At 46.8% G+C, this 15,634-nt stretch overlaps 1 protein-coding gene across 1 annotated transcript in view; it reads right to left on the bottom strand.

Moving 5' to 3' along the window:
* LOC141057938 (UTP--glucose-1-phosphate uridylyltransferase-like) overlaps positions 1-13,702 on the bottom strand; it is a 38,097-nt gene extending 24,395 nt beyond the window's left edge. Inside the window, exon 1 of the mRNA XM_073554057.1 lies at positions 13,271-13,702. Within this exon, the coding sequence (XP_073410158.1) occupies positions 13,271-13,289 (19 nt within the window). The 5' untranslated portion in view covers positions 13,290-13,702. The remainder of the gene's footprint in view (positions 1-13,270) is intronic.
* Positions 13,703-15,634: the final 1,932 nt, after the last annotated feature.

Below are 15,634 nucleotides of genomic sequence, written 5' to 3'. Positions count from 1 at the left end.
TAAAAAAAAAAAATTACGTTTAGAATTTTCTTTTTTTCTGTTTCATTGGCCAAGTTTCCAACTGAATCTCTTCAACAATTCACATGAAGCGAGCAAGTGCCATGGGAAAAGTTCTAACGTCAGCGAGTTGAACTTAGTTCATTGGCTATGAACTCCCAGGACCAGACGGCACCGCAAGAGCGTGAGAACTTTCTCAGGCTCGCGTTGATGTCAGTGAGGTGACAAGAGTTCACCATGGGGCACTGAGCTGAGCAAGCCCATGCAGCTCAGTGTCTCTGCTGGATGGAAGGCTGTATAGTCACATCATGCAACAATGCAGCCTGCCATCTAGATGTAGCAGAGCTAGACGCATCGCGGGACAAATGATTATCTTCTTTGTAGACAGGTGAGGAATATAGTTGTTTATTAATTTATTTCTGTTATAGGAGACATTGGCTTCAGTGGATTGGGCGAGGACGTCAGTATACATGTTTTTGTTAAATGTACATTCATTAAAAAAGGAGTCATTATTTCAATTAAAAAAGCCTTTATTCTGGGTGTGTTATTTTATACAATATCACTATGAGGTTATAGATGCCTCTCCATTACTAACCTTTGGGCTTGATGTCACCTGACAATACAAAGGTGACATCAACCCCCCCAACAATCACCCGACTTGCCACCGCTACAGGGCAAGTGCAAGCCTAAGACCGGGATCACACATGCGAGAAACTCAGACGAGTCTCGCATCTTAATACCCGACACTGCTGCCGGCACTCGGATCAGAGCGTTCAGCTGCATGTATTTCTATATAAAATGCGCTTTTTCTGGGGCCACCGAGAAATTATGCTTTTAGTGTTGGAGGGGGCCAATATCCATGGCCTCTTCCTAGACTATTAACAGCTCCCAGCTGACTGCCTAGCACTTGCTGATTATTCATTAAAAGGTGACCCTACATTACTTTTGGGGACGAGTCCCACATTTTAATAACCAGGAAAGGCTAAGTATACAGCTGGGAGCTGATATTAATAGCCTAGGAAGTTCCATGGGTATTACCCCCTTCCCAGGCTATAAAAATCTTTCCTCTGCTGGTTAATAAAATGTCGGGGATCCCATGCCATTTTTTTCTGAAAGGAATTTTCTAAAAATAAAAAAAAACATGTAGAGTAAACTACACACACATCGTTCATATCTATCTATATATAAACACATACACCCCTCTTGAAGAATATTCCTTGGAAAACTATATATGTATAGTACATAGAGAATTGCTCTATGTAAATGCCAGTGTTAAAATCGCATTGCATTCGCATGTACTGTAAATCGGATGCTAGGTGTTTAAAATCGTATTGTACTCATAAAAATTGCATGACAGTTGTCACACTTTTTTGGACTGAAATCAGACCATTTTTATTCCCCATGGTGATGGGCATGACTTCCATCAACCATGGTTTACATGATTACCCCAAAGCTTTATCACAGTTCCCTCCTATCTTTTTCAGCATAAACCTAAAAAAGAGCAAATACAGTATGGGTCTCAAACTTTTCAAGCCGACACCTACAGAGTTTGCTGCACCCCTAATATTCAATCTCAGGGGGTTCTCAGAAAATGGATATAAACTTTGGCTGAAAATCACTCTTGTGCATAGAGCCAAAACTTCAGAACATTGATAATGCAATGCTTTTTCTTGCAGAAGCCCAAAATTGGAGACATGACATTTGGAGTTACATTTTAGAGAATGCTTACCAATTTTAGATTTCTATAAGAAATCAAGTCAGTAGAAGTGAGGCCAAATCCTCGTGTACAGAGCGAGATACAACAGCCACATTGGTAAAAGTCTCCTTACAAATGGAGCTTATCAAGATCCTGCCCCAATCCATACCTACTAGTAAGATATGGAGAGGACCAGTCTAGCTGTCAGAAGACACCGGACAGATGAGCCCCGCAGTGACGATTCACAGCCTTAGGCCTGTTTCACACTTCCGTTTTTCCACATCAGTCAAAATCCGCCGTTTTGCTAAAAAAAAAAACAAAAAAAAAAAACGGATCCGCCATTTTTTTTGGCGGATGTTTTTTTCCCCCATTGACTTGTATTAACGGCAGATCTTGACGGATTTTTCCGTTTACGTTTTTTTACGGATCCGCCAAGATTTTGCCGTCCGCTGAGCGGACAGGACGGACAATGAAACATTTTTTTCCCTGGTCGGATCCGCATTTTCTATTGCGCATGCCCGGGAGAAATGCATGTGTCGGAAATTTAACCCTAAACTCAGTTCTGGCGTCTGAAAAAATCTCTCTCTCTCTCTCTCTCCCCTTTAAAATTCTTCCTTCGCCGAATCCGTTAAAACAACGGTCCAGTGACAAACGTTAGCGGATTTTAACTGAGGAAAAAAACTGATGTGTGAAACAGGCCTAAACTACAATGTGAAATCTCTGCAGGGACATATTGTACCTTTACTCTGTAACACTACTCCTCCTCCAGAAATACCAGAGGTCACAGGAACATTTGTTACACTTACACGGGCCGTCCAGTCTTCATTCAAATGTATTTTTACACTGCTGCATTTACCAACTAAAGAAAAGGTCACTAAAGAATAAATGTTAAAATAAATATATTTGAGTAGGTCGAATATAGGTCATTTTTTCAGAGTAGTTAAGTGGTTAGAACATCATCCACATGGGCACGTGACGGATTAGTGTTGTGTATGTGTATTACATCATTTGCTTTATGTCCGTGGCCAAAAAGAATTTTTTCCTCAATTCATAGGCCACAGATGGTGGTATGTACCATCGTATGCCAGATATTGGGATTATTCTTCCCCCTTGATGCATTACTAAAGCTAGTGGTCGGTAGAAGAAAATGTACTGCCTCAGGGTCTAAAGCCACAAGGTGGCCATATCCAATAATTAGTTATATTTAGAGATGAGCGAGTTTGTTTAGATTTTGTCCCCGAATCTGATTTTGACATATTCGAACAATATTCGTGCCAAATTTATGTGTTGTGATCGGTGCCGAACACATTCGGTAATTTCTACTCCCAATGACTAATTATGTTCGGCTGTATTCGAGGAATATTGCAAAAACAATATTCGATTCCGATCGCATTCGAAACCGAATCCGAACAAATTCGTTCATCTCTAGTTATATTAGTGATACAAAGCTAGAAAAGGAATGAGGAGGAGTCTATGCTCCGTGTCCAGATATAGCAAGCAGACAAAAGTTTGTAGAGTGGTGGTCAAGTCTATCCCCCCACCGTCGCTCCATCCAGTGTCTACGGAACTGATGGGAACACCCAAGCTCTCTCATCGGCTGTGCCTGTTAGCCCCATGTACATAACAGTGGAACACTGGGGAACATTGTCGCCTGCTCTCTATGTCAAGCCATAGTGGCGAGGAGGGATAAAGGACACAAAACCCCAGTTCTCATGATCGGTGGATGCCCCAGTTTGGGAGACATTTACGGTACCACCTAACCTGTGGATAAATAAAAAAAAAAAAAAAAATGGTGACTCTAGGAAAACCCCTTAAAACTGTAGGTTGGATTCATATAAGCCCTGTGCAGCCATAATAAGATGTATCCCATGGAAGACCGTTGTCAGACGAGTACATTTGACGTTCCGTATCTGGACCCCAATGCTCGGACCGGCCGCAGGTCTCCTGACCCAAACTATTGGCATCATAGGCCTTTAGTTTGGGGCAGGGGACCAGTAACCGGTGTGAACATTGGGGTGTATGTATGGGACGTTCGTCAGAACGCGGTCTTACAAAGGGGTATTTTTTTTCCCTGAAAATATACACACAGTCTTAGGGAGTGGAGGGGTTTAGTAATCCATGAGGGCAAAGGATAATATACAGCCATACAAGTGTCCTGGTGCTGCCCGCAAACAAGTGCTGTGTATCCAGCAGGCTCAGCAATTTTGAAAGAAGGTTTTTCCTGGGCCAAAAGCCAAAAGACATTGATCTGAACCTTGATTATTCTCACTAAACTTTACAGGAAGGATAGAACTCCTATCAGAGAATTATTAATTCCTTCCTGCTGATCAGAGAGGTCCTGTAGTGCTAAGACTAGGGCACCTCAATCCACCGCAGCCAGGGACTGCCAGAGGAAGCCAAAAACTAGTTTTATTTGTAGTCCATAACCAAGGAGACAATTCTGCATAGGTCCTGCGCAAAAAAAAGGGGGATAGCTTTACTCAAGACTGTAGTGCATTCATATTAACCACTAGAAGCCAGCAAGAAATGTGTTTTTCCACTGTCGTCTACGAAGTTCTCATGTGGTTGACCACCAAGACTGTGGTTCTGGTTCACGGATTCATCTAGCAGGTTTCTAAAGTCCGTAATCCCACCATGGAGATCAAGAGGGGTTTTGCCACAACATTTATAGGATGTCAATGCGATATGACATAAAGTCCAAATGTTTGATCTCGGCAAAAGTCAGATACAAGACCACACTCAGCTCATCCGGGTGTTCTCTATGGTGAGAGAGGAGTAAGCCGCTGCCAGAGGTTAAAAAGTAATACGTTTTTGGAACACCAACTGTCCGATCCTTATCTCCTCCATCAATAGGCCCCCATAACACAGATTTTCTGCCAACAGTAATCTAATGAGTACGGAGGCCTGTTGTGATTTACGCCTAGATCTCCGGATGTCACGAGTGTCAGCTCCAATTCTCCTGACCAATTCACAACGAGTGATTGCAGTTCCCTGCACAGTGCCGTGTGCTCGCTTTGACAGGTGACTTTGAAATGCATTCATCCATCTTTTTCTGCACTCCTTCAGCTTATTTAGGACAAAAGACCACATCAAAGTTGATCTGAACTTTGATGTGGACTCAGAACTGCTGCAGACTCTCCTGTCAGCAGAGGCCCGACTAGTTCTCTGCTGACTTATTCTGGGGTCCACGGTGTGCAGAGAAACAGAATCTGACAAAGCCAAATGGTGCATAAGGTGTAACAAAGCCAAGTTGCAAAAATGTATTTTTTGGGTGCTCAGTGTGTATATATATATATATATATATATATATATATATATATATATATATATATATATAGTGATAAAACACTCCGGGATCGCCTTTGCTGGGGTCAAAGGTCACGTGCGTTCAGCAAGAAACTCAGGCGCACGGCCGGGGTCCGGGTGTAACTGACACTGGGTCAGGTTTATTAAAGGTGAAAGCAATGCATAAAAGAAATAACATAAAACAAATCCTTGCCTGTCCGGCACTAACTAAACAAGGTACAACCTAACTACCAACTGGCAGGCTTCTCCCGTCCAGCCAAACCACAGTTGCAGTGGGCACTGCTTTCGCTCACGTGTGTCTCTCACACAGACAGGCTCTCTGTGTTCCCAGGCTGAGACACTCACACAACCACCTGGCATCCTTTTATATCCGCCCTCCCATTATTCATCAGCAACCAGGTGAGACACTGACCAGACTAGGCCACATAGGAAAGGTATCTGGACGAGATATACCTGCCCTCATCCACTATTCCCACATGATTCTCACATATCCCCCCCCGTGCTCAGACCACTCCGGTCGAGCAATGAGACCCGCCAAACAATGCACCCGAGACAGGGCATCTGCATTCCCCATCTGTGCCCCTGGGCGGTACTCCACTGTAAAAGTGTAGGCCTACAGGGCAAGGAACCACGGGGTCACCCAGCTATTCCGTTCCTTGTGTAAGTGCATCCACTTGAGAGGGGCATGGTCAGTGATCAGCCTGAACTTTCGGCCCACCAGGTAATATTTGAGGGCCTCTAGAGCTCACTTAATGGCTAGGCACTCTTTTTCTACGACTGCATACCTTTGCTCATGTTTATTCAGCTTCCTGCTGAGATAGAGGACTGGGTGTTCCACTCCGTCCCTCACTTGAGAGTACGGCCCCGATACCGGTATCAGAGGCATCCGTTTGTACCACAAACTCGCTGCAGAAGTCCGGAGTCACCAGTACGGGTTGAGAGCAAAGTGCCCGTTTTAGGCTATGGAAGGCTTCTTCAGCTGCTAAACTCCATTTAATCATGACGGAGTCTTTCCCTTTTGTAAGATCCGTCAGGGGGGTAGCGATGGCTGCAAAATTGGGTATGAACCGGCGATAATAGACGGCGATCCCCAGGAAGGCTTGCACCTGCTTCTTGCTGACAGGTTGCGGCCAGTCCTGAACCGCCTGAATCTTATCGAGCTGGGGTTTAACAATACCCCTCCCAATTACATACCCCAAATACCAGGCTTCTTCTAGCCCGATGTGACATTTCTTGGGGTTCGCGGTGAGACCTGCATCCCACAGGTCGTCAATCACAGCTTGTACCTTCTGGAGAGGAGTCTCCCAGTCCAAGCTGTAAATGACAATGTCATCCAAATAGGCCGAAGCGTATTGCCTATGTGGCCTCAGGACTCGATCCATCAGTCTCTGGAAGGTCGCCGGTGCTCCGTGCAGTCCAAACGGCATATACACATACTGAAATAGACCTTCCGGCGTAGCAAATGCCGTCTTTTCTCTGGCAGCCTCCGCCAGAGGGATCTGTCAATACCCCTTTGTTAGGTCTAGGGTCGTAATATACCGGGCTTTTCCTAACCGATCTATTAACTCGTCGACCCGGGGCATAGGGTAGGCATCAAATTTTGAGACAGCATTCAGTTTCCTGAAGTCATTGCAGAACCGGATGGTGCCGTCCGGTTTAGGAATTAGCACAATCGGGCTGGACCAAGCACTGTGCGATTCCTCACTGACTCTTAACTCTAACATTGCCTTCCCTTCTCGGGAAACGGCTTCACGGCGCGCTTCCGGGATTCGGTAGGGTTTTACGTGAACTGCGACACCAGGTTCCGTTACGATGTCATGTTTCATTAGCGTAGTCTGCCCGGGTTTTTCTGAGAAAAACTTTTGGTTGTGAAGTAGAAACTGCCTGACCTCAGTCTTTTGCTGCTCCGATAGAGTCTTGGCAACCCCTACCTCCGGTACGGTATGCGAGCAGACGGGACAGGCTAGCTCCGCTGACAAGGTAGACCGATCTTTCCAGGGTTTTATCAGATTTACATGATAAATCTGTTCAGGTTTCCGTTTACCTGCCTGCTATACTTTGTAGCTTACTTCACCAACTCTTTCCTTAATCTCAAAAGGGGCCCTGCCACTTGGCTAGGAACTTACTGTCCACCGTGGGAACCAGGATCAACACCCTATCTCCAGGTGCAATCGTATGGATCTTGGCGCCCCTATCAGATTCTTTTTTGGGCTCCTTGAGCCTGCATCATGTGTTCTTTGACGATAGGCATAACAGTCGCAATACGGTCCTCCATTTGGGATACGTGATCTATCACCGTTTTAAACGGAGTGACCTGACCCTCCCAGGTATCTTTGGCGACGTCTAACAGTCCGCGAGGACGTCGGGCGTACAATAACTCGAAAGGCGAGAATCCCGTGGAAGACTGGGGCACTTCCCTGATGGCAAAAAGCAAACACGGAAGTAAATAGTCCCAGTTCTTCCCATCCTTGTCTATCGCCTTTCTCAGCATCTGCTACAGAGTTTTATTGAACCGTTTGACCAACCCGTCTGTTTGAGGGTGATATACGGATGTGCGTAGCTGTTCGATTTGTAACAACCTGCAGGGCTTCTTCATTACCCTGGACATAAAGGGGGTCCCCTGGTCAGTGAGTATCTGTTTTGGTATACCGACCCGACTAAACACATGCACCAGTTCCTTGGCAATCGTCTTGGTAGCCGTGTTACACAAAGGGATGGCCTCCGGGTAACGAGTGGCATAATCCAAGATGACCAGGATATGTTGGTGTCCACGTGCAGACCGTGGGAGGGGCCCAACTAAATCCATCCCAATCCTCTCAAACGGGACCTCAATAATAGGTAGGGGTACCAAAGGGCTACAGAACCGGGGCTTAGGCGCAGAGGCTTGGCTGTCAGGACAAGACTCACAATATACACGAATATCGTGATGCATGCCTGGCCAAACAAAACAGTGTAATATCTTTTCGGTGGTTTTCTGGACTCCCAGGTGACCTCCCATCATATGTCCGTGGGCCAGGGCCAGCACCTGCCGCCGGTAGGGTTTTGGCACGACTAATAGTTGCACCGTGTCTTCCCCCTTTTTCTCTATTTGATAGAGTAAATCATTCTCCAGGACCATGTAAGGATATGCCAGCCTAGAGCCAGGTTCTACGGGTACCCCATTTATCACTTTTACATTTGTCCTAGCCTGAGAAAGGATAGGATCCTTTATTTGCTCGCTTTGGAAGTCATCTTTCTGAACTTCCAAATCCAGCAAACGGGGAGGTGGATGGCTGTCGGCCTCCTCCTCTTCCCCGGTCTCCTCCGTATCAGCCGCCATGACTGAAAATGGGAACTGCAGGTCATTTTCAGCAGACTCTTCCCCCGAGGCTTCCGGGGAGACCTCTTCCAGGGGTTCGGGACCCACACACGTCCTGGGAGAAGAATCACGTACACTATTACCCTGGTGTATCAACTGATTCTCCCACAATTGCCAGAAGTGGGGAAAATCCCGGCCCAAGATAAAATCATGCAATAACGCAGGGACGAGTCCCACTTTATGTTGCACAGACCCATAGGAAGTAGTAATGCATATGACCGCGGTGAGGTACGAACAGGTGTCTCCATGCACACACGTTACAGAAAATTTGTCTGATGGTCCAGTCGGGGCTGACACCAGACTGGCCTTCACCAGAGTCACCACACTTCCCGAGTCTAACAATGCCACCACATTTTTTCCATTAACAGTTAAATCACACAAGTGTTTCTCCACATCCTTTTGACCGGCATTCACACTCACTACCCGTGCAACCATAGACATGCAGTTTTTAGAGTCTGTGATGTCGCACTGCACGGGTTCAGTAGTGACCGGACAGTTCGCAGCAATGTGTCCCATCTCTTGGCAGCGGAAACACCTAATGGGCCCCTTGCTTAGACCAAAGTTCGTTACTCTCGGCCTAGCAGTGCGGGCAGTCCCGTTTTCCTCCCCCACTGTCTTAGGGATTTTTCCTTCTCCCCTAATCCCTGGAACAGTCTCACCGGTTCCACGTGGAGATGATGAAGAACGAGGTGGGGTAGCGTCGTCTCGGAGTCCTTCCGCCACGGAGTAACGTTCAACCAGATCCACAAGTTGATCTGCCGTCGTAGGATTTCCATGGCTTACCCACTTCCTCAGGGCTGGCGGTAGAGCTCTCAGGTACTTGTCCATGACGACTCTCTGGATTATCTCTGGCGCTGTCAACACCTCGGGTTGTAGCCACTTCTTTGTCACGTGGATCAGGTCGAACATCTGTGACCGCGGTGGTTTATACGGCTGATAAGTCCATTGATGCACTCTCTGTGCACGGACAGCGGTCGTCACTCCCAGCCGGGCCAAGATCTCGGCTTTCAGTTTGTCAAAGTCCCGCGCGGCTTCAGGCTCTAAGTCATAATATGCCTTTTGGGCCTCACCGGAAAGAAACGGGGCAATCAGGCCGGCCCATCGTGCCTTCGGCCATTTTTCTCGCACCGCCGTCCGTTCAAACGTGGTCAGGTACGCCTCGACGTCATCTTCGGTCGTCATCTTCTGCCAGTACCGACTCAAGTGAATCACTCTCGACTCGGCTTCCAGGTTAACCTCAGGTAAGCTTGCCAGGCGCTGCGCCACCTGCTGGAGAAGCGAACGATCGGTAGCTGCCATGTCCACCAACTCCTTCAGCTGGGCCATCATCACCCGATTAGCTTCTTGCTGGACGGCGGTGGACTGTACCAGCGCTTTCACCACGTCCTCCATGCTCGTGCTTCCAACGTGATGCCCGCGTTCTCCACCACAATGTGATAAAAAACTCCGGGATCATCTTTGCTGGGGTCAAAGGTCACGTGCGTTCAGCAAGAAACTCAGGCGCACGGCCGGGGTCCGGGTGTAACTGACACTGGGTCAGGTTTATTAAAGGTGAAAGCAATGCATAAAAGAAATAACAAAACAAATCCTTGCCTGTCCGGCACTAACTAAACAAGGTACAACCTAACTACCAACTGGCAGGCTTCTCCCGTCCAGCCAAACCACAGTTACCGTGGGCACTGCTTTCACTCACTTGTGTCTCTCACTCAGACAGACTCTCTGTGTTCCCAGGCTGAGACACTCACACAACCACCTGGCATCCTTTTATATCCGCCCTCGAATTATTCATCAGCAACCAGGTGAGATACTGACCAGACTAATATATATATATATAATATATATATATATATATATTAGCTGAAGAGCCCGGCGCTGCCCGGGCATAGTAACTAACTGTGGTTAGTTATAGCAAATTATAATTATCCTCCATCCCATAGTCCCGTGCCCATATACCCATCATACATATCCGCCATCCCATAGTCCCGTGCCCATATACCCGTCATACATATCCTCCATCCCATAGTCCAGTGCCCATATACCCGTCATACATATCCTCCATCCCATAGTCCAGTGCCCATATACCCATCACACATCCTCCATCCCATAGTCAACCATTATGACATCATAATGAGCGGTGGGGCTTGATACACACACTTTTTCCCCCCATTATGTAGATAGGGGCAAATTTGGTGAATTGGAACACGCGGGGTTAAATTTTCGCCTCACAACATAGCCTAGGACGCTCTCGGGGTCCAGACGTGTGACTGTGCCAAATATTGTGGCTGTAGCTGCGACGGTGCGGATGCCTATCCCGGACATACACACACTTGAGCTTTATATCTAATATATAAAGCTCAAGTGTGTGTATGTATGTATGTCCGGGATTGGCATCCGCACCGTCAGATATAGATATAGATATATAGATATATATATATATCTTTTTTTTTTTTTTTTTTATTTGGGGAGGGGGGGGGGGTTAGATCAGTTCCAAGCTTAATAGATCCAAAATGATTAATCTCTCGATGATGACCCCTGTCCATACACTTCTTAGAGTATATGGATGCCAGAGAGGAGGTTGAGGGGGCTCCAGCTCAGCCAGTAAGAAACAGCTCCTCTCTGGTTGACGGACCCATGTTGACATTCATCACGCGGTCGTCCATTTTTTCCATGACCCCAACATTATATTGTCAGGGCTTTTAAAAAATAAGTGGCTTATTAGTACGGACAGTTGACAAATCCACAGATCACAATAAAGCCACTGGTTTCATATCACCCCAGAAAAGCCCACTGATGGTGAGAGAATTGGATTGTGCTGCACATTTTAGACGGGTTTATTTCTTTTCTTAGAATTTTGCTTTTGAAAAACTGATAAATAATCCTGATATTCTGTTTGCCTCGGGTTACTTAGAGGCTTATGTTGGGCAACAAAACACTAGCAGATTTCTTCTTCAAAATTGCAGTATTAACAGTGTTTTTATTGCCTAATGGAAAAGGCTACAGAAAGACAGAAGACCATCCCCAGGGGAGGTGGACGAGAGTAGATAGACGCCCTTATCACATATATCACAATGCAGAGACAGGTCACAAGCACCAATATCAGCGAGGATCTGGGCAGAGCGATAGGACAGCCTTCGGTAGCCATACACAGTCACTGTTCACATTTGGGTTGGAGACTTCATTTTGAGACTCAGTCACAGATCCCGGGAAAATACATAAAATAAAGGCGGCCACGACAGAATCCCACACCACTCCGATATACCCAATGGAGTCCGTCAGCTCTGTATCGAAGCAAGAATCTGGCACTTCTGTCATTTTCTGATGCCATGAAGGCAAATTTCTGTGGGTTCAATCAAATGTGTACAGGGGTCTACTGGTTTTGGGAATAAGGGGTCAGGCATATTGAATTCCAGCACGTGTGATCTACTCGTTCATCATTTGCTGGTTTGGGTTTTATTAATGATTTTTCTTTTTAGTCTGGTGGCGTCTGATGCAAATTAATTTTCTCTTACTTTTTTTTTTTTTTTTTGCACCTTTTTTGAGCAACAATGATCTGCTAAAATGTCGCAAAAAAAAGCTTTCAACTTCCGATTTTGTACTCCAATAGGGTTCTGAAGGACAGTTACACAGGATGAAAAAAATAAAGACTCCGGTCCATCAAGTTCAACTTTCCGTCACCAATTACTTTGTCACTAAGTAATATACAGTGGTCATAGTTTTTTTTTTTAAGCCACAATTACAAAAAAGGGGGAAAAAAAAAAAAGTGCAAAACAAAGTCAAAATTTCAACTTTTCCCCAGGAGTAAAATTGGTTCTAAGATCAAGATGAATTGGGCTAAAAGAGTGCACCTGAACCTTTTCTCAGATGAATGTCCACAGGAATGGGGAAGGGTCAGGGGGACTCGCTGGTAGCATAACGAGGCTGGTCGACGTCTTTGTATGTACATATGAACCTACATAGCAAGGACTCTAAAGATGCCATACCTAGTGTGCCAACATAGCGGCACCAAAATGAATGGTTCTTCCAAAGAAGAGCGGTGTCGGGGTTCACCGATTAACAAAACCTCAATTAGTGTAGAAGCATATTCAGAACATGAGCGGTGGTGGATATCAGTGGGGGTCTCCTCTCATGGTGTATTATAAGAATGAATGGAGAAGGCTTTCAAGAACCACAGAGAAGTTCACCAACTTATTCAAGCCCCGAGGACCTAAGAGCCGACCATTATACTGGACAACAGGAGGAGATGGCTGTACGTAGAGATATGGATAAAGTCCAATCTGTCTCGATGTCAGGGGGTTACGACAGGGACGGATCTGCACACAGCCTATGGCATGTAATCATATAGTCACAGTCATAATTAAGCTACCAACAAGGATACATACATATATATTTCACATACATACGTAATATACACACACATCCCTTACCTCATAAGTAAAACTCATTTTCATAGGAATCAGTAGGTTATAATATCCAGGTACAGATGCCCATGGCAGACAGTGGGCATCCAGGAGATGCACGGGGTGACGGGCAGCGGGCGTGCATGCATGGATCCCACAGTTGCAGCAATGCAGCAGTCATCTGTGCTCCAGCCCTGACCTCCAGATCCTGAGGACTAGGTGCCTGCCATTCCACAAGCCGGGGATCAGAGCCCCAGACCACGTCCACAGCTCAGCACTATGACAGGCTAATGGCTCCAACCATTTAATACATTATTAAACCCCATGCAAGGAGCCCAGCAAACAAGCCGCTGTCACATCTCGCTGCCTTATCCTTTCCCAATGACCCCAGCACAGTAATCCGGCCGCACGTCCCCAGCCCCGAGCGCCCATACACAGGTTACCTGGCAGATTCCGTTAACCCCTCGGCTACCACAAGGCAGCACTTACTAGAAGGTGAATACAGAGTGCACTTACCGCTTGCCAGAGAAGACATGGTGGTAAAAATCTTGGGCAATGTACGGTCACTGTTAGGGCTAACGTAGACGGGCGACACTTGAGTCAATTAGGAAGTAGCATCAATGGGCAGGCATTAATATTGGCTTCCAAGGAGGAGGCAACGCAAACAAATTCCTGTAGAGTGGGGGGGATGTTCTCCTCCTCCACAGATGGGGTGCAGGCAGGGAAAGTTCACTGGCACTAGTGCCCCCTCCGTGTGTGCAGCTCCTGCGATGATGCACTGTGCAGGGCTGAGCACTCGACATGCACATTTCATCAATGGGAGTGGGAGTGCCTGACATGGCATGTGACAGCCCGGGGGACCATAGACACAGAGCACGTCCTCTCCCTCCTCCTCCTCTGTATACTGTGCAGCCCACCAGAGGACACTGCACCACACGAATAATTGAAGCAACATCCAAGGCTCTGAAAAATGTGACCCAAGTCGCACTGATGGTATACACCAGCCTCCATTACATCTGATCAGTACACAGCAAGGCCAGTACACCCCAGTGTAAAGAGGGGAATCTACCCCGCCTTCTGCCAATCCATCCCAGCTGACTGCCACCCACCGCCAACCAACCAACCACAGGCTCACACATACCAGAGGAGGCCACCGAGGCTTCCTACTCCACGACATTGCAGAGCACACATCCACCATGGATCGCACAGCCACCAGTGAGAGCAGGCGTCCTTCACACGACCTCAAGTGCTGCAGGAGAAGCTGGGTGACCAACAAAATGGCCAACAACAAAGCTCCTGTACAGACTGCAGCTTTCCTGGAGTCCTGAAAGGCAAATCTGTCAACAGTGGGGTTGGGAAAGCTGGGTGACCACCCATGAGACCAGCACTGAATTAACACCAGCCAGCTGTTCAATAATCAGGTACGACAACGCTGAAGGTCCTGTCCTCATCCCTATAGAATGAAGGTCACATTACTCACGTTCACCTTTTCTACACAGATTAAGGCAAAATCTTAACCCTTACGTCCCCCTGTGATTTGGGTAAAAAGTCCACTTTTTCTTATGGAAATCATTGAAAATTTGGAATCACCTCTGAAATAAAGTGTCATACTATGGAACCTGACAATACAGCCCCCAACTCTGGCATTGACACACTGGATCACTGTTGGCAAAGACCCCTAAACTATAATGAGCCAATATCTTTGGACACATCATAACAAAGACAGCAAAAACTGGAGAAGGATAGAAGGAACAAGGTGAAGAGGAAGACCAACAACTTGATGGCTTGATATTAACAAGATAACAGGGGTAGAAGACCCTGGTGGACCTATCCAGGCTTGCACAAGATCGATTGTGCTACAGATTGTTCATCCATCAAGTTGCCCTGGGTCGAGATCGAGCTGTAGGCCGTTAAATAGCAAATACTACACTTATTGGGAATACATCCTTAGCAAATAGGACTGTTCGAATGGATCCGCTCTCTAAACTGGAGCAACAGAAGCAAAGACTGCTTCATAAAGGGTATTAGTATTTACAAAGCATGGGAGGATGGGATCTCGGCTTCCTGGATCGCACTGGCTTACCAGCTGATCGCCGCCGCAGCGGCATGTGTCACTGCTGTGTCACAGCACATGCATGGAGAGCCTGTGTGTTGGGATCTCCATGCATGTGCTGTGACACAGCCGCGACACATGCAACTGCAGCGGCGATCAGCTGCTCAGCCGGCGCGATCCAGGAAGCCGAGATCCCACTGTAGCTCATTCAGCAAGCGCTATAGCATGTCAAATAAGTGGGGAACCAAAGATATTCGCTCAGCTCTACTCCTGACTTCTCCAGTTGGACTATCAATGCCCGATTTGTTTTCAGGGGAGATAAGCTGCCGCCCGGGATGTGTGGCAGCAGCCATCTCCTCTCTCTATTGAAAATAAATGAACAACTCCCATGTATGGACGAGTCAGGAGAGACGTCGGCAGACTGGCCATTTCATAGGCAGTTATAGGTTGGCCATAGACAGACGAATAAGCCTATTGGGACTGCCCAACAATTTAAAGGGAAGCAGTAATGTGAAAGAATACTATTAACCTGCAGATATGGGGTTAATCTGCAGGTTAATAGTGTTCCGAATCTGCCCAGCACTGGCACCTAGACCTCCGCTGCCGGGAAGAAACTAACTTTATTTGCCCTGGCAGCATTTGGGTTTCAGTCACCACATAAGTGTATAGAGAGCAGAGGCGATATCCGCACCCCCAACACTGACTGACAGCAGCTCAGCATTAGGGCCGGCTGTCAGCGAGGGCCAGGGACGCAGTTACAGCCGCCGCTCTATATACAGAGAGGTGATTAAACCTGCGCCATCACAACCCCTGTAACTGAACACCCA

Source organism: Dendrobates tinctorius, unplaced genomic scaffold (assembly GCF_039654945.1).
Source record: "Dendrobates tinctorius isolate UK_male_01 unplaced genomic scaffold, ASM3965494v1 ptg000205l, whole genome shotgun sequence".
Lineage (NCBI taxonomy): Eukaryota > Metazoa > Chordata > Amphibia > Anura > Dendrobatidae > Dendrobates > Dendrobates tinctorius.
The sequence above is the reverse complement of the archived record's forward strand: the minus strand, read 5'-3'. Positions and strand labels throughout refer to the sequence as shown.